Source organism: Callospermophilus lateralis, chromosome 1 (genome assembly GCF_048772815.1).
Source record: "Callospermophilus lateralis isolate mCalLat2 chromosome 1, mCalLat2.hap1, whole genome shotgun sequence".
NCBI classification, from domain to species: Eukaryota; Metazoa; Chordata; class Mammalia; order Rodentia; family Sciuridae; genus Callospermophilus; species Callospermophilus lateralis.
The window spans coordinates 175,176,696-175,202,657 of NC_135305.1; the positions used below are offsets into that span (position 1 = coordinate 175,176,696).

A 25,962-nucleotide genomic window follows, 5' to 3' on the forward strand; every position below is an offset into this window, starting at 1 on the left:
TTTGTGATGGAATTGAAACATTGCCTTCCTTATAAAGTATTCCAACAGCCATTTAAACCCCAAGTAAGAACGAGAACAGTGGCCTCGTGATGGGGCTCCTTCTGTCATGAGGCAGCTCGGAGACCAGCATCACAAAGGGCAAGTGGAGGAATGATTATTTATGGACCGAGAAGTCTGAACTCTTGGTTGCCCTGGATACGGTCTTCCCATCACTGTCCTGTTCTGGCAGGGACTGAAGTCTCCTGCATGACAACTACTTCACTCTGAAAGTGTGCGGCCAAAAATAACACTGTTAGTAATGAACTTAATAACCCTCTATTTGATCAAATGAGAAATTGAAAACAGTCTGTTTTTCATACAGAGAAAATATTGAAAATCCTACCTCTGGTATTCATAAGATATGTTTATTATTGCATCCAATTCAGTCTATCCCAGTATTGGAACTATCAGCAAATGGGAAATTGCATTCCTTAATGAACTCTGCATCCTGCTGCTCGTATGGAGTTTAAATAGAGCAATCTACAAGCATTGTTCTGGTCTTTCTGAGAGCTTGCAGCTTTGTCTTTAGAAACTGTACAGAAACGATGGGAAAGAAAAACTGAAAGAGTGCATGACTTTATTTAATCATAGTGATGTCCTCCTCCTCTTCTAGCTCAGTGAACGGCCCGGCCACCTACCTCGCCACCTGAGCCAGAAATTTAGAAGGCGTTTCCATTTCTCCCAATCTTTCATCCCGCAGATCCACTGGTCTCCAAGTCCTGGGACCACCCTTCTTTTCACGCTTAACACTTGCTACCTAATACCTTGGCAAGTTATTTCTCACCTGAATTCCTTCAGCAATCCCTCAGCATCTCTGTGCCTCCAGTCCAAGCACCACAGCCCAGTGGTTAGGAGCATTTGCTCTGAAGTCCAAGTGTCACAGTTCAGATCCAAGCTATGACCTTATAAAGCACTTGGCACTGTACCTGAAATGCAATAGGCATTAATAATCAGAGCTTAGTTATTGTTGTTATTATCATCGTTATTCACATTAGCCCTCTTACTAAAGCCTAGACCTGATCCAGTCTCTCCTCTCTGTGAAGCCCCTGGGTGATTCCCCAATGACTCTTTAATTTAGCACAGGAGGAACCCATGATCTGAGACCTGCTCCTATCTGGGCCTCATCTCTTACTACACCCCACTTCCACTCCATGAGTTAGTCCCAGTTACAATTTCCTAAGTGCATTCCATGCATATCCCTGTACCTTGCTCTTGATTATCTCTCAAGACAGCTCAAAAGCCTTCTGCAGCCCTTCTTATCAGCACAGAGACAATTTCTCCTTTGCCCTTAGATCCAGGCATATCTGCATGGGAACTCTCAGTACAAGTTAACTTGTTTCACATTATTATTATTATTATTATTATTATTATTATTATTATTTTACTATTACTATTACTATTGGAGTAGTACAGTATGCTATGGACTAGGCTGAGTGTTGTGGATACACATAGAGCTTTACCCAGTCTTGAGATGTTCACCATTGCAGAGCCACCACCCCAGCCTGTGTGCTTTTCAAATAAGAGTGCAACTTCAAAATTAATTGAATACCTGGCATATTAGTATATTTGGAAGTATGGAGAATAAAATACACATGAAGCAAAGAGTAAGACGAGCATATGCAAAAATTCATTTATAGGATCCCCCCACCCCCAAGGCACTCTCGATATCTCACACGAAGGTCTCAGACGTGAATTTTTAGCAACTTAAATTACAAATCACTGAATTTCAATCACTGAAAGTTTATTGTGATTAGCCTTTACTATTGAATGTATACTTTTCTTCTATCATAATAATCGTTTGATTATTTTATGTGCTACTGAATATACCCAATTTCCCTTTAAAAATACTCACTGGTCTAATATCAAATAAAGTAATGCAGGCTGTTGAGAGATAACAGAATGAAGAGTTATGGGAACACATGAGATATGAAGCATTTAATTCTACTGCGGGTTTAAGGGACGTTTTCATAGACAAGGCAACAATTACACTGAAGTTCAAGAATGAGTATAAGTTCACCATGTAGAAAAGAGAGAGGAAGGAAGTTCAAGTTCTGTAAAGGAGCAGAATTAAGTCTGTGGAGTGAGCACAGGATAGGTCTTTCAGCAAGATTAGCTTCCTCTTAGTACCTTTATTTCAATAGCTGTGTAAGACTGGAAATGGGTTTTGCTTGTGTCCCAATGCCTACTCACTCTGCATCCAACACAAAAGAGAACTACTCTCTCTTCTAGCTACAGAGCACTTCTTGCCTGTCTCTAAGGGAGCCATCTTGCTTTCACTGGGAGAGCCATCTTGTCCATTACTACAGGAGCCATCTTGCCTGTCATTAGAGGAGTCATCTTGTCCACAACTAGAAGAGCCATCTTGTCTATGAATTAGGGGAGCCATCTTGCCCTGTTAGCTAGGGGAGCCATTTTGCCTGTCACTAGAGGAACCATCTTGCCTGTCATTAGGGAAGCCATCTACCCATCATTAGGAGAGCCATCTTGCCCCATTAGCTAGGGGAGCCATTTTGCCTCATTAATAGAGAAGCCATCTTGTTCATCACTAGGGAAGCCATCTTGCCCATCACTAGGGAAGCCATCTTGCCCATCAGTAAGGGAGACATCTTGCCTGTTAACTATAGAAGCCATCTTGCCCCTCACTAGAGGGGCCATCTTGCTTTCACTGGGGGGAGCCATCTTGTCCATCTCTAGGGGAGCCATCTTGCTTGTGGACTAGGGGAGCCATCTTGCCTGTGGACTAGGGGAGCCATGTCCTTTATTCAGTCAAGCTATTGCTCATCCCTCTTTTCTACTTAGAAAACAGCTACTTGGTTTCTGTTCTTGTTTGTTTGCTTGTTTGATGGCTATTTTTTTTTATTATTCAAAAACTTATTTTTTAGAACAGTTTTGGGTTCACGGCCAAACTAAGAGGAAAGCACAGAGCTTTCCCATAGGGGAGTCCACAGACAAGATGGCTCCTGTGCAAAGCCTCCTCCACCATCAGCAGGCTCAACTGTAGCATTTACAACATTGAACATCCAACATCCCCGGCCTGGGTGTGAGGGCCTGAAGGTGGAACGCCCTCGTCCTCTCCTACCTTTCACTCTGAGCACTGGCCTGGCTAGGGTCTCGCTGCTGGTCCCCAGTTATTGGTTGAGTGAATCAATCGATAATACAAAAATTTATTTCTTCTTTTACTCTAAGGTAGTTTTCATCAAAACTTCAAAATTGAACATCTGCTTTGTTTTGCTTCAATAAACCTTGAGTGGCTCAGGTAAAATTTTATATTCAAGACTTGATAAGTGGATATTAAACACACACCCAGAGGAAAGCCCCTCTGAGCCAGGGTTGCTGCCTGGCTCAGAGATGGAGCAGAGATGGAGCCAGAGGCTGGGCCTGGAAGGAGGATCCTCACCCAGTCACTGCACTGACCAAGCCCTGACCCTCAGCCTTCACATAGTTCACAGCAACATATGCTGTTTAAAAGGTGTTTAGATATGATAAATTAGTCATTTAAAAGTGTTATTAAGTGTAACCATATTTCTCATAGCAAATTGGCTTTTGTGGGCATCTCTTACTAAATAAATCAAACCTCCTGAGAAATCCACTGGCCTTTGACAAACAAGTTTTTCAAAGTTTTTAACTTTAAAAATTCAATTAAAACAATATGTTATAACTTCTGTGGAAACCAGGCTGCAAGTAATCAATTTTGGAGTGTTTGTGTTAGGAGTAGTTCTCTTGAGATTTATCCAAACCCTGGGTTCTACGAAGCCTTAGGAAGGGAATAATGAATTACCTGTGATGAATTTCTAAATGAGTTTTATCTTGGTGGAGATTTTATTTGACAAGAACATAAAACTATGCCATGCCTGTGGGGTGTGTGTGTGTGTGTGTGTGTGTGTGTGTGTGTGTGTTCATCTTAAGGAAAAGGAATAGCTATTAATGTACACAGCTTATGTGACGACCAAAAGGACATAAACTCTACCTGGGCCCAAATCCCTGCTTTGTCATTTACTGGCATCACCTGTAAAATGGGAATCATAAAAGAGATCCTTCGTATTGCGTTGTGTACAGAATGCACATGCCCAGGGCTTTGGAGGATAAGCTCACGTTGACTGTAAACTGCTACTCTCCTGAGTAAAGGCCACTTGAGTGATTGCAAGAGATTGCTAGGACATTTTTCGTTTTTATGGCTACCGAGGGCTATAGGGTAGGCAGAGATTCTCCCAGGTTTGTTTTAAAGTGAACTTAAACATGGACATGAACACTGACCCCCACAGAGCTTTACAGATGAGCTCTTTCATTATTTCGGTATTTTTTAATTTTTCTGTCCTTCCACGAACCTAGATTTGAGAGAAGCATAGCTAATGTGTGCCACCCTGTGAGCAGATGCCCCCAAACCATGTAAGTTCTCTCAGCTTAGGGAGTAAGGAAGGGAAGGAGTGAGGGAGGGAAGAAAACTTATCTCATGCATCCATCAGCGTGGCATGTTGCAGAGCATAATATTTGGAGAAAATGAAGCAAAATGCACTTCATAAAATTACAAGCATATGGTGAGGTTCTCAGACAAGTTATTTATGGTCTTGATGAACCTCACATTATTGCCATTTTCATTGGTTTTTATAAAAATATTGTTTTACCTTTTAACATAGCAGGATTATCTTATCTCTTGTTCTTTTATTTAGCTTTCACTTCTCTCCCTCACCCCCAAATTTCTAGCAGCTTGATCATAGAAAAAGCAAAGCTTCTCCTGCTCCATGCTAGTTAATTTTATGAGTGCTGTTTTCCCAGCGCTTGTGCATAGCAACAGCGCCACCAAAAGGACAAGGTCCGGATTTCCTGGGATCTGTTCCATTTCTTTCTGCAAGAGCACATCTGCGTTTTGCAGGATTGCTGGATGCCGTGTGTCTAAAACACGATATACTGGCATTTCAGGCACTTCATAGTTAATAGGTCTTCATTCGTTCTGAACTACAGATTCATTAACTTCCCAGCTCTCTTTGGGTGTAATGAGTTTTCTTTTAATCTTCCTAAATCTAAAAGGTAAGTAGTTGATTGTGCTAAGCTATAGATAAATTAGGAGAGCAGATGTACTTATATAATAATAGAAATGATATATGAAAGCTGATATTAGAGCTAGTATAATATCTATGCTGTCAGGAAAAAAATACTGAAATGCATGAGTGATTCTATTTAGTGACTATGAACGTCACTCAAGGGAATAAAAACTTCTTAGTCTCAGAGTACTATGTGTTATATCTTATGTTTGCCCCAAATTTAGCAAGTGTGGCAAAACTTATTTTTTTTTCTTTTTAAATATATAGTGATATGTCATGAGGATTAAATGAAATCCATTTAATTTATAATAAGGAAGTAGTTATATATGTCAAATAAGTGTATTTCTAGACTATTTCTTCCCCCCACCCCATTATACATCGAATGGATTTTGCCACATTTATTATTCAAAAACTTTTGTATCCAACCCTCAGTGTAAACTCCCAAGCTGGGATAAATACTAAGGTGTAGTGTTTCAAAGGATGAGCTGTGGAATCAGATGGACTGGGTCCACAGTTTATCACCCCTGCTTCCTGGCAGGCATGACTTTGGGCTAGTACCCAGTGTATATGTTCTCCTCCCTGGTTCAGAGTTGTTAGTTCTGTTTATTTCATAAAATCGCTCTGAGGATCCAATGAGAGAATATCTATCAAGAATTTGCATGGATCCAATTCTATAAACACACTAAAAAACCAACACCAAGTATCTGCACCACATTTCAAGAGTAATGAGTTCAATCATGTAAAGGTCATCATTTTGTTAGTCTGTTATTTTTTTCCTCTCAATGCAATTAGAAATTAATTCTTTGTCAGTCTTAACAATTAGTGTTCTTGTCCTTTATGTGAAATAAAGATGAAATTAGATTTAAAAAAATTTGCATGGAATAAATGCTCAGGAAATACCAGTTACTGCTGTTATTATTTTAGATATTGGTTTTTTTCTCTTTGTATCTACTTAAGGTATCCTCTAAATGTGACTGCATTTCCAAATTCAGAAAACAACAAATTTTATTTTTTGTATGGATACTCTTACAGGATGTTACCTACCTAAAAACAGATTTGCTGCTGTGTATGGACAGGAAGAGTGGTTCATCCTAGGTTCATGACTGAGGCCCTTCTAACAAAAGATAGGAGAAAAGCATGCAAACATATTTAAGTGTTGCATGACACAGGAGCCTTTGTAAAGAAATGAAGACCAGAGAAATTGTAAAACCTGCTTGTTTTTAACCGGGCTTGACAAAGAATGGAAAGTCATGGAGAAAGACAGTTGGACAAAGGGGAGATGATCTAGTGGAAATGAACTGGAAGAAACTGAACAAGGCCTTTGTTCCATTTCTTCTCTGTGAGGTCTTGCCCTCCAGAGATAAGGAGGCTCCTTCCTTCTGGGTAGAAGTGGCCTCTGCCATGAGGGTCTTGTGACCTGCTTCAGAGGCAGAATGGACAGCCCTCCCTAGGTCTTCAGAGGAGAAGAGCAAGGGAAGGTGAGGGTGACCTTCCTGCTTCTGCCATTTGGGTGACTGTCCTGGGCTTTGTGGGTGGGGACCACTTGCTTCAGACGGACACAGGTGCTCCACCTTTCTATCTATTCATGGCAGCAGTTCTTATTGCTTTGAGAAGCTTCCCAGGTTGTTTTTATTTATTTTCTAACACTTAGAAGTCTCTGTGCATGTGATTTTTTTTACTCCTGGTATCGCTGAATCTGTTTTATATAAATGGGACCAAATATGTGTAGTCTAAAGTGAGAGCTAAAGTCTCAAACAAGGTAGAGGTTTCCCAGGGATGGAGTAAGCTATTTAGAATAAAGTCTTGGGATGAGGATAAACAGAATTAATAGTATAAAATTAATAAGTGGACATTTGGCTGAATGTCAGGTCGATGATGTCTAGAGAGTTATGGAAACACCTCTGAAAATAAATAGGCAGAAGTCCACTGACTGGGACCTGAGTACAGCGTAAATACCGAAAGAATACCAATAAATTCATCATGGGGAGTATTACTACACGGTGTGAGTTGGTCCCGGGAAACTGTTTGGCCCTGTGCTTGGTGATTTCTCTTTCTCTCTCTCTCTCTCTCTCTCTCTCTCTCTCTCTCTCTCTCTCTCTCTCTCTCTCTCTCTTTTTTGCTGGGAAATAATAAAGCCTAAATCACAAAACGAAATTTCCCTTGCAAATTGCTGAGAGTCTTATTTCTCTAGTGAGATCAAATATGTCTTATGACATGGTTTTCCTCCCACTGTTCTCCCAGCTGTTGTTTCTTATTACTGAGATGTTGATGCGTTGATATTGGTTAGTTACCAAAGTACCTGGGCACATTGAAATTCATGGCGCATCACAGGTAGGCAGGCTCAGTGGCCGTGATTATCAGACGGGCGTTTGATTTAAATTAAAGGAGTACTTCCAAGAGATTATTTATAAAGGAAGACAGTTTACTCTGAAGAATTCCCATCACCCCCGCCATTAATATTTTAGAATCTTATTAAAATAAGGAAGATGCCGAAAGTAAGGAAGATGGGCTCTTTATGTACTGGCACCACTGCCACAACCCTTGGCCAACATCATGGCCTGGAACTACAAGTCCACACCCAGCCCCTTTGACTAAGGAAGTCACATTTGGAATGGAATTCAGAAGTGTGTACCAAATTCCACTGGTAGTGAAATGAGAATGTGAACAGTGATTTTCATATTAGAACTCAACTGTTGTTAATGGAACAAGAGACATACCAAGAGCCAATGTTCAAAGGAGAATTTGTACTCTACATGATGGAATCTTCTCCCATCCTAGGCAAGGAGGAAAGATGAAGTTCTGTGAGAGGCCAGCGTTGAAGGCTACATAGGACACAGGGTTGTAGCTATGTCATGAAATCCACACTGAAAGGTGCCTTGTGGAGGGAAAAGTTTGGATTTCCCTCCCACTTTTGTAGGTGCTGCCACCACTTTTCTCAGCTCCCTGGATCAGTGCTCACAGTTGTCTTGTACACTGGGGAAAATGACCACCGTGCCCTAAGATTTACACATGCAATGCTCATTAGTGAACAAAGTTCTCCTTTGCAACATGCTCACATTGAGACCTACATAGACTCCTGTACCTCTGGGTGTCTGCTTGCAATGCATCTTTACTTCCACAAGATACCTTGTTTCTAATCGGATCAGAGCCACCAATGTTGGCAGTATAAAAATTCCACAAGGAGAAGGATCGTGACTCGTGAATTTTAAAGACACCAATAGATGCTATTTAATCCAGTCCCTGACCATTAAAGGAATCCCCGTGTTTTCTCATTTATGCCACTCGGCTATTTGTTGGGTCTCAGGGAGATCCCTTGCCTGTTCTGCAAAATAAACACAACCCCTTCTTGCAGATCGTGTCTGGGGGTGGGGGGGGGGCCCGGGGGGAATGCAGCATTGGGAATGTGTGTGAATGTCTGTCATCTAAGGAGCATTGTCCTGAGTAACACCTGCCTCACAAATGTTTTATCTTTTATAGCCTGTCAACCAGGGTCGTCACTACCAGAAAGAAATGAATCCACCTTCTCCTTCCAACCCTCGGTAAGAATCATTAATAATATCAATGGTCTTTTTTAAAAAAGATTATTTAGAAGATTGTGCATTTTTCTTGACATCCTGAAAGTGTTCTCCAAAATTTCCAGTGAGCTTCCAAATTTCTTTTCTTTCGAAGTCTTAGTTCATCCCCTTTTCTTATTCCAACTTCGCTTTAATTACCTAGGTTTAGACACCTCGCTGGGGGCTTTGAGCAAGTCTTTTAACTCAAAGTAATTCAGACATAATAATTGCCTCATTGTATTTTGAGAAAGTTCCAGATGGACTAATATATGAAAAATTCTTAGTACAGTTCTTGGCAAAGAGTAAGCACTCTTTAAGTGTAATATAATAGATAGTTGATGTTTAGTACATTTTAAGATATATATATATATATATGCCTTTTAAATTTATCAAGAGAGCTTATATATAACTTGAAGTGGCCATTCTTTTTTCCCAATTAACAAAGTTGGTAATCTCAAAATTATTTCATTATTTCAAAAATATCATTGGCCGAGGCCCTGGATTCAATCCCCACTACTGAAAAACAATAACAACCTCAAAAACCAATTGGCATCTGAATCATTTGTCAATACTTAAAAAAAAAAAAATCTCAGAATTTTAAGCTGATTATAAACAAGCAAATCTGAATTTGAGCTTTAACATGTACATAGCATTACTGGCTTTCTGATATCGAGATAAGATAGCTTATCCATACAAGTCAACATGACTTTATCACTGTTTATTATACACTAGGAATTTACTGAAAAGTCCATCTATCTTGAGCTCCAGACACAGAGTCTGAATTACTGGACTGCATCTCATTATCCAAATACATTCAATGATCAAGTTGTTTAACCTGTACTGTGGATCGTCCCAAGGAATAGACCGAAACCCAGGGTAACGCAGTGGCTCTAGCTGTGGAGTGTGGTGCTGCTACATAATGTCTGAATTAAGACACTTTGACTCTTTTGTTATATATAATAATAATAATAATAATAAACAACCTTGGCTAGTATTAAGAGAGCTTGAGAAGGCATTGGAGAAAGGGATACGTTAAGTAAGAACATAGGGCTCCATCATAGAATCCAGGATCAGCCAGGCCTCAGGAGAGTCCTAAAACTAGGAACCAAAAAGCCACCAGGCAGCCACACGGCACCCTTGCCCCTCTGCCTGCATTCACTGTCTGCTCCTTTCCTCTCCCTCAGCTCTCTCTCTGCTTCTCGGTCCACATATGGCTGTCTGACAGCTCTTGAGTTTACATATTACAGTTCAAAGTACATGCTGAGGCTGACAGACTATGTCTGATTCCCAGTTTCTACGTTCCAAGAGAGAGAATGTGATTCGTCTAGGTTGAGTCAAGCATCCACTTCTGGTCCAATAAGCAAAGAGCAGTGAACCAAGCCCTGAAAACTAACAGGGCTCCCAGGAGACCATCAGGGGCTTATGGGAATTTTATTGGGGCTGTGAATATTTATGATATGGGTAGAGTAAATGTTCTTTGTTAGTCTTCTGATTGTTCCTGATCTGTGCTGCTGATCTCATCGTTCCTTCATCAAATCACAGTAAGGGGAGTTTTCACTATATAAATAGATGTTATAAGGAGTTTAAAATTGAGAATGGAATTTCAGTATATATAAAAATGTGTTTCAACATTTCTATGTACAAGTAAGCTTTCAAGGTAACTGGACATCCAAGTGATAACAAATTTCAGAATTCATAGTCTGAACTATTGAGGGTGATAATAATATATGTTAGAAAGTGGAGGCTTTGTTTCATTGAAAGGAGAAAAGGGCCCTAATTATCATCCTAATTCTGCCTCCAATCTAGTCTATGATCTCAGACAAGTCTCTCAGTCTCTCGATATCATTTAATAATGTGAACACCTTCATATGTGAAAGAAAGAATTGAATTATATGCTTGCTGAGGTCAATTTTAACTTTTATGAGTCTCATTGTAGACTTAGAACAACTAATCCTGCCATCAAAGTTTCACCCAGCTTATTTTTCATCTCACTAAGCTCAATAGAAAACATACTTCCTAAATATCAGATCGATTAGTGAATGAATAAATGAATATTTAGATGTAGCAGTATGTGATTTCAAATGTCCCTTTTACTGGTTCAGTCCCAAAGTTAGAATATCAAAAGGATAGAACATAAGAAAATTCACCAAGAGAGCAAGACCGTATATCTTGTGCAACCAATTACCTGTTCATTCACTCAGCAAAAAGGAATTTACATTTTTACATAATGAAATAAAAAGGACATATTCTAAAGTAAAGAATAAAATTCCATCAAACCCATTACCAGTGGGATATCCAGAGTTTCCTAGAAAATTATTACATAACTATTCAGAAAACCTGCAGATTATGTGACTTTGCTCTTGGCTCATAAATTCCGAAGCATGGAGAATTGGACATAAAGGCATTATTGGACCATAAATACAGAAGATGCTAAAATCCTGAGATCAGCATGTATGATCCTATAATGGAATAAATTGAATCATGTAATTTAACTTAAAATTGAAAGCAATAATTCTTCTTAAGATTTTTGTTTATTATATTTCTTATAAATATTACCCCATAAAATAATAAACAAATACTACCCGATGTTTTAGACCTCTAAATACAGAACTGTAAAATTAAAGTTAAAGGATACTGATAATGAAGGTGAAAAAGATATAAGTGAGAAGGTCAGTCTCTAAATACACCCTCCTGGATAACTTGGATTCTAGATGGCAAGTCTATACATGGAGTCTCTGGACAGTATCTGGACAGCATGTGTTCAGAGAGGCTGTGTTTTGAGGAATGCTAACCCAGCAGAAAGGGGAGGTGTGTGCTGCACATCCAGCAAGACAGTGTAGCTACAGTCCTCTTAGAAGTGAAATGGCCACATTACCTCCAGTGAAATATTCGCAACCACTCAAGACCCAAGAACCCAAGATTCTAAAATTACATATACCCATGCCCACCTATGGATCTGTTTAGAGAGCCGACTTTCAATTAGCTTCATTAATGACAGAACAGCCAACATCCCCAAAGTCCTTCATTTACAGAGTGCTCTGCAAAGACTGTCCCTTCTGCGACATAACTGCCTTCTTCTGTGTGTGCAGGATTAAAACTAAAGACAGTACACAGCCCACAGAGGAGGCAAACTTAGGTTCTGAAGAGCTGGCTCCAGGTGGAAAATAGCTAAAACACTGCATATATTCATAGATTGTTTTCTTCACAGTAAAATCATTCACTTACGCCCACAGGGCGGTACTTGACATTGGATGGAGGTGGGATGCAATGGTAATCATTTTCCTGAGAAGATGGTGATCTAGGAATTGAACTACATATGGTTCACCTCATCGCGTTCCCTGGCACTTCTAAGTGTGCGACAGAGCCATTTCCCATGCATTGACAGGCAGGGGGTGGTATTTCCCATTATTTCTTTCTAACACACTGAGGGACAGGTAGCATCTCAGATGCTGGAACCCTGGCCTCCAACATCTAGGGACATTGCCTCTTGGGGCACTGACAGCCTTTAAAACAAGGTACAGAAGTGACTAACATAATCCAGTACAATTCAGAGGAGTGTGGGGCGGGAGGAAACAATTTCACAGTTCATTCATGTTGAGAAATGTTCCCGAGCATGTCAACTTGCATGCTGCCAAACAGAGCAAAATGGATGCCGTTTGCAGCCACAAGCCATTTATTTTAAAATGCCATCTATTGGTTCGCGGGTTTAGAGCGGTCCCTTAGGCACATCTATTTATATGTTTATGTAGATTCTTCAGAACAGCACAGATCTTTTTGCTCGGGAATGAATTTTATAAAATAATCTGTGATTACATTCTGCTTGTCTGTTCATATGGACGGAGTCGATAACCAGGCTGTCGTTTCAAATGATGATTCCGCTTGCTATTTTACAACCCCTTGGAAAATTCGGGAGAGGAGGGGATGTGGACAAAGGCTTTGTGAGATTCTAAATGGTTATGAAGAAAAAAAAAAAAGATAGAAAAGCATTCTAGAATTCCCAAGCAGTAGCAATGGCATGATTCTCTGAAGTGTTTGCTTTATGATTTATTGCTTATCTGTAGTTTTTTAAAATGTCATTGCAGATTGTGTTAGGGCCTGAATCCTTTGTAGCTTTGCCACATGTTTGTGTGATATAAACATACTTATAACTATAATTATCTGATAAAGCCCTGCAGACTTTGACAAACGATTAACAAGCAGTGACCTCTGCTCCCGCTGGCTTAGCCGGCCTGACGGAGTCAAGCTGTCCTGTTAGTGTCACCTACATGCACCACTCCGGACGGATCACACTGGCTTCATTTTTCTTTTCTCTCCAGTTGTCGGGAGTCAACCTAATGGGCTTCTTTTCTATGGCTTAAACTTCTCTTTTTTTTCCCCCTAATACAAAAGAGAGATGTACAAATAAATAAATAAAATTCAATACAGACCTTGCATGTCATGTTCCTCTTCTCCAAATGATTACATTTGGATCATTTAAAAACAAGTTGGGTTTTTCACAAATTATCCCTCCTTGAGACAAAGACCTACAGGGGATTTCCATATTAATCCAGCAAACATTTCATTCCTCTAAATAGAGTTTTGGTGGTGTTTTCTGTTACTCGGAGTTTTTGCATTATATCTTGGTGGTTTGTTTTAAAACCAAAGGCATCGAAGTTCATTTCTATCATTTCTCTTGTTACCTTTAACTAGGAAAATTGTCTGTGCCTCTTGTTTCAGCAGCTCATTCCCACACGTTCACACTGCTTCTTGTTCAAGGACCCTGATCCCCACATTCAGAGTCTGAGGGTCTGCTTCAAAGCTCACTGACGGAAGGCTAGACAGGCTGTCAAGTTCTCTAAGGGCAGGGCTTACTCTCTAGTGTGCTCACTCTCCCCCTGCCCCCATCATCTATCAATCTGGAATGTTCTCCAAAGACCCACGTATTGTCCTCAACCTGTGGTTTGGATATGAGGTGTCCCCCAAAAGCTGATGTGTGAGAAGATGCAAGAAGGTTCAGGGGAGAAATGATTGGGCTCTCAGAATCTTAACCCAACCAGTGAATGAACCCACTGATGGGATTAACTGGGTGGTGGCTGGAGGCAGGTGGGTGTGGCTGGAGGAAGGGGCATTGGGGGCGTGGCTTTGGGGGTCTCTATTTGTCTCTGGAGAGTGGAGTCTCTCTCTGCTTCCTGATCACCATGTGAGCTGCTTCCCTCCACCACACTCTTCCTCTGCCGCAGTCCGGCTGCAGCAAAATAGCCGGGGGGCGGGGGGGGGGGGGAGGGGTGACCAATAACTTGTGTACGTTGATACAGCAGGAATGAGAGCCATTTATTGTAGGATGACCGAGGTATTTATACATTTTACACAGCACAAACCACTCCCTCTGACATTTGGCCAGGCGCCATCCAGACTTGTTTACAGACTTTAACATTTCTCAGGCAAAACAACAGGTGCCAATCTGACTTGTTTACAGACTCTAACATATCCCTCTTTTGTTTAATTTAAATAACGACCATAGTGTTTTTTACAGAAACACCATAAATAACCTGCTAGAAACAGAAAGGGAGGATACAAAATGTTACAATATTAATCCAATTGATGGCTCCATGCAAGAAGCCCTTGGAAAAATTATACCAACAATGACACCGTTAGCAAAAATACCGAGTTACAATTTGTTATAGATTACAGTTTGTTATCTCAGTCCAGGTAAAGCCCTGTCTCAATAGATTAACTCACAGTCCAGGTAAATCACAGTCCAGGTAAGTTCTGCAGGCAGCTAGCTTAAGTTGTAGCCGCAGAAACAGCAACAGCTCCGAAGTCTCGAAGTCTCGGGTTCTCAGCAACATTGTAAATTCTTTCACCTTTGTTTTCACCGGCACTGGCAGGAACTCCGGATGGCTAAAGAAAATCCTGTAGCATTCTACTAAGAAAAACAACCTTCTGAACAATTTAGTACATTATCTCAAGGTTTTTTCCATTTGAAATAAGCCTTAATAGTGCTCATTGTTTATCAGCCTCCAGGTGTGGGAGACCCATTGTAGTTACTGGTCTTGGAAATGATCAAACTTCAGGGACGCCATTAGCGTCTTCTGCCAGCTGTAGCATCCCGGGCAGCCCCAGATGGCCCTGGGGAGAGTCCCAGACTCAAACTGCTTCCGGGCACAGGGAGCAAAAGCCTGTGAGACTGTGCCTCCAGGTCAGGTCTACATTTGGGCTCCCAGTGGTGATCCGCTCCCCCGGGCAGGGGGGCGGGGAAGAGCCCGAAACTGCCGCTTGGAAAATTCTTGCTGCGCCATGATCGGCTTGGGCAGGTGGCAGCCGCCTTGTGGATTCACGCACCCTCCAGTATCGAAAAGTATTCAGTAGTAGCCTTTTGCTGCAACTTTTTTCCTGATAATCCTTTTTCTTCTGAACTTTCTTTTTCTTTCTGACTAGAGTTTCTGGGCTTTTATCAACACATGCCCTAATTATTCTTGGTTCCACTGGGGTGCCTTTTTCCCTTATCAATTTACTTCTCACCACTTCCATATTTTCGTCACAGAGACAACACAACATTTCAAGACAAAACAAGACACAAACATACTGCATCAATCTTCTCCATTTTCTCGAAATGGCCATTTTTCCTCTCGCCCTATCTGCCTAGGGACGAGCAGATTGCTCCCGTTCTATCTATGGATGGGCAGCTTTTTTCGTCACTTACCCCCGAGTGTCCCGGGGCTCCCCGTAACGGGCCACCATCTGCCGCAGTCCGGCTGCAGCAAAATAGCCGGGGGGCGGGGGGGGGGAGGGGTGACCAATAACTTGTGTACGTTGATACAGCAGGAATGAGAGCCATTTATTGTAGGATGACCGAGGTATTTATACATTTTACACAGCACAAACCACTCCCTCTGACATTTGGCCAGGCGCCATCCAGACTTGTTTACAGACTTTAACATTTCTCAGGCAAAACAACAGGTGCCAATCTGACTTGTTTACAGACTCTAACATTCCTCCATGATGTCCTGCCTCCCCTCGAGCCCCGAGGAGTGGAGCCTGCTGTCTGTGGACGGAGACCTCTGAATCCATAAGCCTCCACATAAACTCTTCCTCCTCCACAGTTGCTCTGGTCAGGTCTTTTAGTTACAGGAGCTGAAAAAGCTGACTAAAACAGAAGCTTTAGGCAAGCAGAATCTTATGGGAGAAAGTTATTTAGGGGAGTGCCTTTGGAGGAGATTTGAGGACCCTGACCCCAATCTTCTCCTGTCTCTCTACTTCCCTACCAACCATGAAGTAGACAGACCCCCTCCACCATGCACTCCCGCCATGATGCACTGCGCTACCACAGGTCCAAAGGAATGAGCTGATCAACCAGGACTGGAACCAGAAGCCAAAATAAACCTTTCCTCCTTTTAAGTAGTTGATCTGAAGTAGGTGTCACAGTGACAAAGCTCACTATGTCTCTCCCCCTCTCTCCCCTACCCGCCCATCTGTGTTGTTACCTGGCCATTTGGAGCTACAGTAGCCTTTGAGCTGAGGGAGGGAGGAAGGGACTCTGTGGGGTTCTCTATACCCCAACACCTTGGAAAACTAAAATCTTCATCCTGAATATGAACCACTTTAACTTCAGATGTTTTTAAATATCATGTCGAGAATCATCCTTTCATTTCCTGAAAACAGAAAGAGAGGGATATGGCTTTATTTGCAACCAGGTAAATGGTATTTCGAGGCCCTTGTCTGGCCAGAGTGTAACTCTCATTTCCATGCCTGCTTCTGGACGCTTTCTCTCTATCAAACACCATGGTCAGCTTTTTCCTCAGGCACCCAGGCTTAGCCCCACCCCAGGTTATCAGAATTGGGTTATCAGATGGTTATAGAGCTGCCTCCTCCTGCCTCTTAGTCACTGTCTAAATGAACACTCTCTTCAGAGGGGCCTTTATTTAGCATCAACCCCAAAATCACCTTTGTCGTGTTACCCTTTTTTGTTTTTGCTCCATAACAATGTTCACCAACTGATGTTCTGTATATTTTCTAGATATACACACACTATGGTGCAGAAAGCTGGCACGTGAAATCCTTTAGCTGAGATCTTATCTCTATTTTACTGAATCCCTACCTCCTCAAGTAGTGTCAAGCACACAAGAAACACTGAGTAAACATATGTTGAAATCGTTAAAACTCACCTCACAAAAATGAATTTCCCCATTTTTCTTTTTTTGCAGAGGGAGGAGAATGGGGGGAGGGACTAGGGATTGAACTGAAGGATGTTTAACCACTGAGCCACATCCCCAGCTCTTTTTACTTTTTATTTTGAGACATTGTCTCGCTGAATTGCTTAGGGCCTCGCTAACTTCCTGAGGCTGGCCTCAAACTTGTAATCCTCCTGCCTCGGCCTCCTAAACTGCTGGGATTACAACCATGCACCATCGCAGCCAGCTTCCGCATCTTTCTTATGGATTTGTTTGAAATGATCTCTTAGAAAATGTCCACGATCTGAAGTCTCTGTTGAATGTGTCCTTTTAAGCCTGTAAATAGAGACAGCTTTCTAAAATGGAATCCCTATGTTCTCCCTGGGTTCTTATTGGAAATTGCTTTTCTGGGTTGGTCCATTTGGGTCCATTTTATGAAGTCTGGGTGCCCTTGCTAGAAACCTGCTTGGGCTACCACTGCTACCAAAGGGGCGCTTACCCGTCACCAGCTAACAGATCTGGACAGGAATGGGAACAAAGGAAAAAATCACATGTGTGCATATGTATTCATAGATGTAGATACAGATTGGGAGGAAGGGAGAGGGGCAGAAAACTCACCATGTGGCTCTGGTGCCCTCTTTGGTTCACCCGACTTCCTATTCCTCCTGCTCATGGAGAAGACCTGAGTCCACTGTGACACCCTAAAGACTTCTGAAACTCCAGGCCCCTTTTTCCCCCAATGCCCAGCAGAAACCAGACCTCAGAATAGCTTTTCTAACCCCTCGAGCCCTTCCCTAAGAAACCCCAACCTCAGCCCCCACACTCTTCCAGAATCATCTTGCCTCTCATCCCTAACCACCCTTAACCCAGGCCGAAGCCTTACACAACTCCAGAGGACCATCCCACAGGATTCCCTGGGACCCAGCAGTTCACCAACAGGACCACGTGAGGGACAGAGTCGGCTACTGGGGGTCCCCTGCAGCCTCCCTTCTTCCCCCTCTGCCCTTGACATTTGTTGGAGTGTCTGACCCACTTTCAGTCCTGGTTCTGTTAGATTCTTCTAGATGAGTGAGCTTGCTCAGACTGTGTGACTGCCAGCCATCCTGTCCCAGGCCCTGACTGTTCACCAGAGCAAAGGGCTTGGTGCCCACCCTGCTCACCTGTCCATGATGTCTTCATCGTGGGTCCCTCAGTGTCCATCCCAGATCTGCCTAACTGAGCACCAGGGTCCCCACTCTCCATCCTCCTCAGCTGAAAGGTCTGTCTTCACCTTAGTCCTCCTGGGCCACGGGACTTGGCCCTTCACCCTGAGTCTCTTAGTGTTTCCTGATCAATATTTTAGTTATTGGCTTATTTTCCAAAATTGTAAACTCATGAAACCCATTTCCATGAAATGTCAAAACACCTTCTCCCCCCACATCCCCAAAGCTTCTATGTCTCAAATGACAGGCCCGGGAAAAACCTTGGCATTCTTAACTAGCAGAGTGGGGCTCCCGAGATTACTAACCCCCATCACCACCACCCATCCAGATGGTGAAGCTGGATCACTCAGATCATCGGCCCACAGTTCAAAGCCATATCTCCCATTCTAAAATTTTAGTTTTTGTTTTAAATTAAAAGATTCAGCTTCCCCTTTGAGAGTAATGGGAACCTTAAAGTCAAATTACTGCTGGTGGCATTGGCACACACCACACCTGTAATCCCAGCAGCTTAGGAGGCTGAGGCAGGAGGATCACAAGTTTGAGGCCAGCCTCAGCAACTTAGCAAGGACTTAAGCAATTTGTGAGACCCTGTCTCAAAATTTAAAAATAAAAAGGTCTGGGGATGTGGCTCAGAGGTTAAGCGCCCCTGGATTCAATCCCTGGTACCACAAAAAAAAAAAAAAAGGTAAAAGTACTATTTCTAGTTGATAACAATGACTCCAATCTGCTGGGGGAGGGTAACAGGGCATGAGGGGATGCAGGAGAAGTGACAATGAACCTGGGAAACGTAATTGTCATTAAATGGCCTCAGCCAGTCACCTCCCCAGACTGTCTCCTCATTCATTCTGTGATCCAGCCCAGAACCCCATCCCTGCTGCTTCATTAAGGAGCCCTCGTGCCTTAAAGCAGCACTCAGTGCTTTCCAGGTCCCTACTGTGTGACTTGAACATGCCCTGGTGGCCTGTGGCTTCCAGCAGAGGCAAGTTCACTGCGTGTCACACACAGTCGTCAAAGTGTGTGTCCAGGAAGGCGCAGAGGGGGCAGAAGATCCCAGGCCAGGCACAGGGGACCTGTGCCCAGGCACAGACACCACGTCTGTAGACAGTTGGGACCACTTTTCCCCCTGCCCTCCTTTCTCTCTTATTAATGAAAAGCATTATGTAATTCTCCACTTTAGCCATGTATTATGTTTACCATCGGTTACTGCTTCAAATTATGCTGTTTATTGCTGCAAAAAAGACCCAATCTTGGTATAATATACACTCTTCAAGTCAAATGCTCAGCCTGTTTAAAATGACTCAAAGGTGAAAAGGCAAACAATTTTTAGCTGATTGGACTGAATTAACACTAATATTATTGTTCAATTGACTCTTTCTTATCCATTGATTTTAAAAGCCTTTTCCCACCCTTGCTATCCATTCATACAAAACAGGCAATTTAATTCTCAGGACAAAAAATGTTGGTGGATGTTGGGTTATTAGTAGGAAAAAAATATATATCTACATCTATGTATATGTAAGACTGTATATGTATATGTATATGTATATGTAAGACTGGTTGGTAAATATTTCTCATATTTTGCCATAAACAACTTCTTCACTTTTGACTTTTAAGGCTAATAATAGTGACATTTAAATTATTATGAAAGTAAGAAAGAGCAAATTTTACACACTTATATTTTTCAGTCCTTAATTCATTTTATTTATAGAACTAATCAAAGCAAGAAAGGAAAAGCACAGTATTTTCTATGGAATACAAATAGTTTTTAAGCAGTAGAAACAATTGTACTGACAAAATAGCAATAAACAAGAAACCTGAAGTCCAGCTTGGCCTCATGATAAATTGGAAATCTCAGCTTAAAATCATAGTATTGCTTTCAGTTAAGCAGCTGTGTTTATGCTAGTGAAGCTTCATCTTTTGTGGGAGCAACTTATCCTTAAACTACTAAATCAAAGATCTTTGCCCTTACACTAAGTAAGGGTTGAGAGTGGACCCTAAAATCTACTCGGCCAGGTGCAGTGGCGCACACCTATAATCCCAGCAGCTCAGGAGGCTGAGGCAGGAGGATTGCAAGTTCAAAGCCAGCCTCAGCAAAAGTGAGGCGCTAAGCAATTCAGTGAGACCCTGTCTCTAAATAAGATACAAAGTAGGGCTGGGGATGAGCTCAGGGGTCAAGTGCCCCTGAGTTCAATCCCTGGTACCCTCCCCCACAAAAAAAGAACCTACTCAATGGGCTATTAGAATTGAAGAAAATTCCATCGTGGTCAGTGCTTTGACGTGGTAAAGATGTACCTTTTTTGGTCCTAAGGATTGAGCCCAGGGGCACTTAACCACTGAGCCACATCCCCAGCCATTTCTACTTTTTATTTAGAGGCAGAGTCTGAACAAGTTGCTTAGAGCCTCACTAAGTTGCTGAGGCTGGCTTTGACTCTGCCCACCTCAACACTCTTACTGGAATCAAAAATTGCCTTCACTCTGGAAATATTATTCATTCCCATTAGTAGTCCTGAAAAGTTTGGGTCCCTCCTGCTGGAATGATGGAGGAATTGGAAAACAGACAGGGACAACTCCCCATGTGACATTCTCGAAATCTGCCTGTGAATTTCTAAATTTCAGAGCTAGCAAAAAAGAAAGTTGCAGCAAGGCATACAGTAAATGAAGATCTTATGTATTAGGGAAGGAATGAATCTGTCACTTTGACGGATTGTGAGGCAAAGAGCAGATTAGCAGATTACTCATAGTCAGGAGGCAGCTCTGTGTGAAAAATGTGCAGGAAATGATAAGTGCGGGTTTGTGCTGATTTAATGATATTTTTAAACTACAATAACACTCTGGTAGTATAATATAATAAAGCACTTGGCTTGCATTTTTAAATCATCAACATATTTCTAGTTTGACCTCAAAAAAAAACATTCGGGGCCCTTCTCTATTAAAATATGTAGCTTTCGAATTAGAAAAAAGTACCATCAAAAAGAGAACAGCCATGCCTTCACAGGAGGTATCGCTGGCTTCTGAAATCATCTCTCTCCTAAAGTAGCATTTGTAATACAAAGTTTAATTCTGTTTTAAGCACACCAATGCCACATGTGCTTTTTCTTTGGGCACTTCAATCACAACAGCAAATTGTCTTCTAACAGCCATTTCCAATGAAATGCTTCAAAGATGCCGGGGATATGTCTTCATTTACTTTCACTGTCACTTTTTGGTTTTAGAGTTGAGATTATGGTGTATTTATGAATAAACCTACTGTATTTTCCCAAAGACAGTACATAAAAGTAGGTCAAGTCTGAATTGAATACTCTGAGTCATAGCAAGTAACAAGATGAATCTCTTGTATTATTTCAAATATTTATCAGATAACAAAACTTTTTAAGAGGTTTATGTTTTTATAGAAATGAATTCAAAATATGAATAGCACACTTTATCCAGGATAGCGGCACACACCTGTAATCCCAGAGACTCAGGAGGCTGAGGCAGGAGGATCACAAGTTCAAAGCCAGCCTCAGCAACTTAGCAAGACCCTAAGCAACTTAGCAAGATCCTGTATCAAAATAAAAGGAGACTAGGAGGTGGCTGAGTGGTGAAGGGCCCATAGGTTTTAATCTCCAATACCAATAATAATAATAATAGCACACTTTTACTTAATTTCACATGGATGGACTTGAATTCCTGAGAGTTTTCAGAATAAAATTTACCTGATGCATTCAGATAGTATCTATTCTTACATTTTAAGATTCAAAACATAATGTAAGGCTTGGGTTGTTTCATATTATCTTCTCTGGTTTGTCAATAATGGCAGTGTATAACTAGGTACAAGGAAACATGTAAAGGAGTAAAATATACAGTCAAATTCTTGTACTTAACCCAACTACAATTATACTAATATGGCAGGGTTTGAGTGCTTAACATGATTATGGTTCAAATTGTTTTACGTATATGATGAAGACTCACCAGAATCCAGCATTTCTGTACACTTCCCCTCTTCAATACTTCAGCTTGGAATAAATAAACAAGCTAATGTGAAGAGACAGTTAATGTTCTTCTTGGTAGAAATTCTGAAATGCATGCAAAGGTTGCATACACGCCTTGCCTGCAGTAGCCATTAACATTATTTACCAAATGTCCCCAGTTCTCCAGGTCCCAAGCACACATTTGAAATGCACCTCAAGGTCCCCTTTTTCTGGGTGGAGCCAGCTATCACAACTAGTTCTAGACAATAAATTAGAAATGATCTGGCTTAGGTTATTACTTGACTGAAGTATTTAATTGCTAATTCTCTCTTCCTCTAATGCTGCACCCAGAAATATTCATGCTTGTGGGGGTTCTGTCAGTCTGCTCACTAATAAAAGTCCTTCCACTATTATGAACATTAAACATGAGCAAGAAAAAAAACCTTTGTTATTTTTGAGCCACTGAGTTGGAGGGATTGTTTATTACCAAGCATAACCTGTTCTTGTTCTGGCTGACACAGTTACTAGCTGTAACATCAAATATATTTTGTCAGTGTTTCATATACTTTCATATTTGAAGGCTAGAAATTGTTTAAAATGTTGGTTTCAGGACTCAGTGCATTGGCATATAGTAGAATAATTGGTATTAGAAGCTGGTTGACACACTAGTTAAAAGTAGCCTCTAGAATCAAAATGTCAGGTTTGTATCCTTTTTTAACTCTCCAAGCCACAATTTAGTTATCTAAAACTATGGGTTGAGGCCAACATAGGCAACTCTGGAAGACCCTATCTCAAAATAAAATATTAAAAAGGCTGGGTTTATAGCTCCATAGCAAAGCACCCATGGGTTCAATCCCTAGTAATGCAACAAAACAAAATTAAAATATAGGTTGTACTTGACAATCTACCTCATCAGATTATTACAAGAATTAACTGAGATAATACCTGTAAATAGTTTTGCATAAGTATTTTCATTAAGTGTTAGTGGTGGGAGAGATATCCATAGTCATATTAAAAACAAGTCTTTCCCAGGAAAAACCACACTTTGATGGGATCCAAAAATCTTGAGAGAGTTTGAAGAGGTTTGGAGATAAGCTAAGCCAGCATCTCTCCAGACTCTGTGTATCTTTGCCAGGGAGCAGGCTCCGTGCACACCCAGCATTCCAGTGTCAAACAGTCCAACCACGGAGCCTCCCTTATGCTGAGCTGACCTATGACTTCTCTGCACAGATACTAGCTCTCTTTCCAGAGTGATAAGTTGAACCCTTACATTACTCTTTTGCATGATGCCCTCATGCATAATGTTTTATTTTTATTTTTTTATACCAAGGATTGAGCCTAAAGTGCTTAACCACTGAACCACACCCTCTCCTTTAAATTTCTAATAGCACTTCTGAGTCACTCCATCTTCTCCTCCAGTCTCCTCTTTTCTCTCCACCCTCAAGTCCACATAGTGCTGGTGCTGGCCTAGTGCTGATCACCTTCCTTGGAGCACTCTGAGGTTTATCAAACTGGGATTTTCTAAGTTGAACTAAATAATCCAGGTGCAATCCAAACAGTTAGGATGAGTCAGATGTGGACCAGGACACTGTGTATATAGTGTACACTCATAGTTTTAGTTCCCATCCCTTGCTCATGCCTTACCCTTGGCTTGGGCCACCTTTCTCCAGGCCATTCTGTAGCCTCATAAGCAGCCTCCCTGCATCTACACGTGCTTTTCTCCACAACCCCTGCACATTCCCCAGGAGACAGCCAAAGGGGCCTTTCTAAGCACAGAACTAGCTCTGACACCCCCATGTGGAAAATGAGTTAGTCAGCTTTTTCACTGCTGTGACTTCAAGACCTGCCCAGCACAGTTGTAGAGGAGGAAGAGTTTATCTGAGGACTCACCATTTCAGAGGTCATAGAGGTCAGGCTCCTTGGCTCGGGGGCTCCAGGTGAAACTGAGCATCACGGCAGAAGAGTGTGGCAGAGGGAAGTGGCTCACATGATCAGGATACAGAGAGAGACTCCACTCTCCAGATACAAATATAGACCCCAAAGCCACGCCCCCAATGCCACCTGCCTCCAGTCACCACTCAGTTAATTCCTTCAAGGGATCAACTCACTGGTTGGGTTAAGGCTCTCATAACCCAGTCGTTTCTCTCTGAACCTCCTCACATTGTCTCAAACATGAGCTTTTGAGGAACACCTCACATCCAAACCACAACAAAAACCCTTCAATGGGTTTCTATTACTTATAGGATAAAGACCAAAAACTTTTCATTGGCCCACAAGGCTGGAGTGGCTTGGCTCATGTTACTGATCCAGCCTGATTTTGTACCATTTTCTGTCTGGAGATTTACATATTAGCACATTTAGCCTCCTTTCCTTTTCTCAATCCTGCCCCCTCTTTTCCCACTGTTCCACCATTCTAGAACGCCTCCCCCAGCTCCACCATTTTGTCTCTTCCTGTTCATCCATTAGATTTCCACCCAAGCATCACTTCCTGTAGGGAACTCCTGAGTTCCTGTGTTTTCTCTGCACCACGGGACTCCCTAGCATTTGTACATCATTGTGTGATTACCTGATGGATGTTTGTCCCACTCTCCACACGAGAAGTATTAAGAGGATAGGAATTCTGTTTTTCCTTACCATTGCATTTTCTGTAAAAACCTGTCACAAAACAGGATCTTGGTAAATACTTGTGAAATCCATACTGGTATCTGAACCATTTTTCTTGACTATCAAGTTTATTCTGTCTCAATTCTGTCATCCAACCTATTCTTTCTGTCACTCAATGTCTTCCAAAAATTTGAAAAGTATACCCGCTGTACCAAGAGGCCCTGTGTTACAGCTTAGATAGAGCACAGCTGAAGATGGAGCTCTTTGGCCCCCCAATAAAAATCATCACTTTAAGGTGATCTGATGAATCTAAATTATTTTAATTTGCAAGCAATTCAGTGATAAACATGTATTGGATGCATAAAAACTCAGTCTCACTAGCATGTTGTCCCTGAGAATCTGATTCACACTCACGTGCGGCTATCTCCCATCTCCGTTGTCCATGACAGACATGGCTGGTGGACCACAATCCTCTTGCCCACCAAGTGTCCATGTGAACTTAAATTCCTTCTCAATAATGCACTCCAGGCTGTGCTCCCAGTCAGAATCAGCATGTGATGTATAACTCATTGGTCTTCTTAAGATTTTCATTATCCACTTAACCAGAAAGGTTTTCAAACAATCTATTCCTCTCCTTACCTGATACTCCCTAACCCTGGAGTTATTCTGCTCCCATCTCCGACTCTAAAAGGCAGCTTCCCTCTTCTGTGAATCATCCCTGACTGCAGTGAGATCGGGACCGCTCCTTGTACACAACCCTGACTCACGCCCCCACTTCAGCTGATGAAAATCTTACATCAAATGACAACCATGGTAGAATTTTTAATTAAATAGCATGATTTCTGCCTTTAGCCATGGCAGACTCGGTTGTTTAACAATGAACTTCCCTCTGAGAACATCCAGAAAAGCCAGAGAAAGCATGAACAGCATTGGATTGATGCCATTGGAGAGTTTCCAAGGCCATGAGGAATCATGGGGCTTTGATCCAAGAGAAGGAAAGCCGGGGAGGTAGCCGTGCCCATCATGCCACTGAGCTCAAGAAAAATGCCACTTCAGAAAGCAGCAGCTGAGGGGCTCAAGGGCTGAGCACAGTCTTTGACACCCACTTGACCTTGGAGGACACAGATTGGAGGTCAGAGCCCATGAAAAGAGGGCGCCATGGTGAGTTTCAAAATACTCCACCTCAGGTAAAAGAGTGAACCGGAAATAGACCATCTCTCTAGGAATCGAAGACCCACTCTGGGTCATCCTAATGGACAACAGGGTGAGGGGACTCAGATCCCGCCATGATTGCCAAAAGCATGGGGATCCCATCTGGAGGAAGAAAAGGCCACCTAGAGCAGCTGTCCAGTCGAAATAGAATAAATGTAAGCCATTAGTGGAATTTTTTATTTTTCTAGTAAACACATTAATTGAAAAAAATG

At 41.8% G+C, this 25,962-nt stretch overlaps 1 protein-coding gene across 3 annotated transcripts in view; it reads left to right on the forward strand.

Moving 5' to 3' along the window:
• Cfap20dc (CFAP20 domain containing) overlaps positions 1-25,962 on the forward strand; it is a 133,944-nt gene that overhangs the window by 79,275 nt on the left and 28,707 nt on the right. For all 3 annotated transcript variants that reach the window (XM_076867961.1, XM_076867970.1, XM_076867980.1), the window contains one exon: positions 8,556-8,617. In XM_076867961.1, coding sequence (XP_076724076.1) covers positions 8,556-8,617 — 62 coding nt within the window. The remainder of the gene's footprint in view (positions 1-8,555; positions 8,618-25,962) is intronic.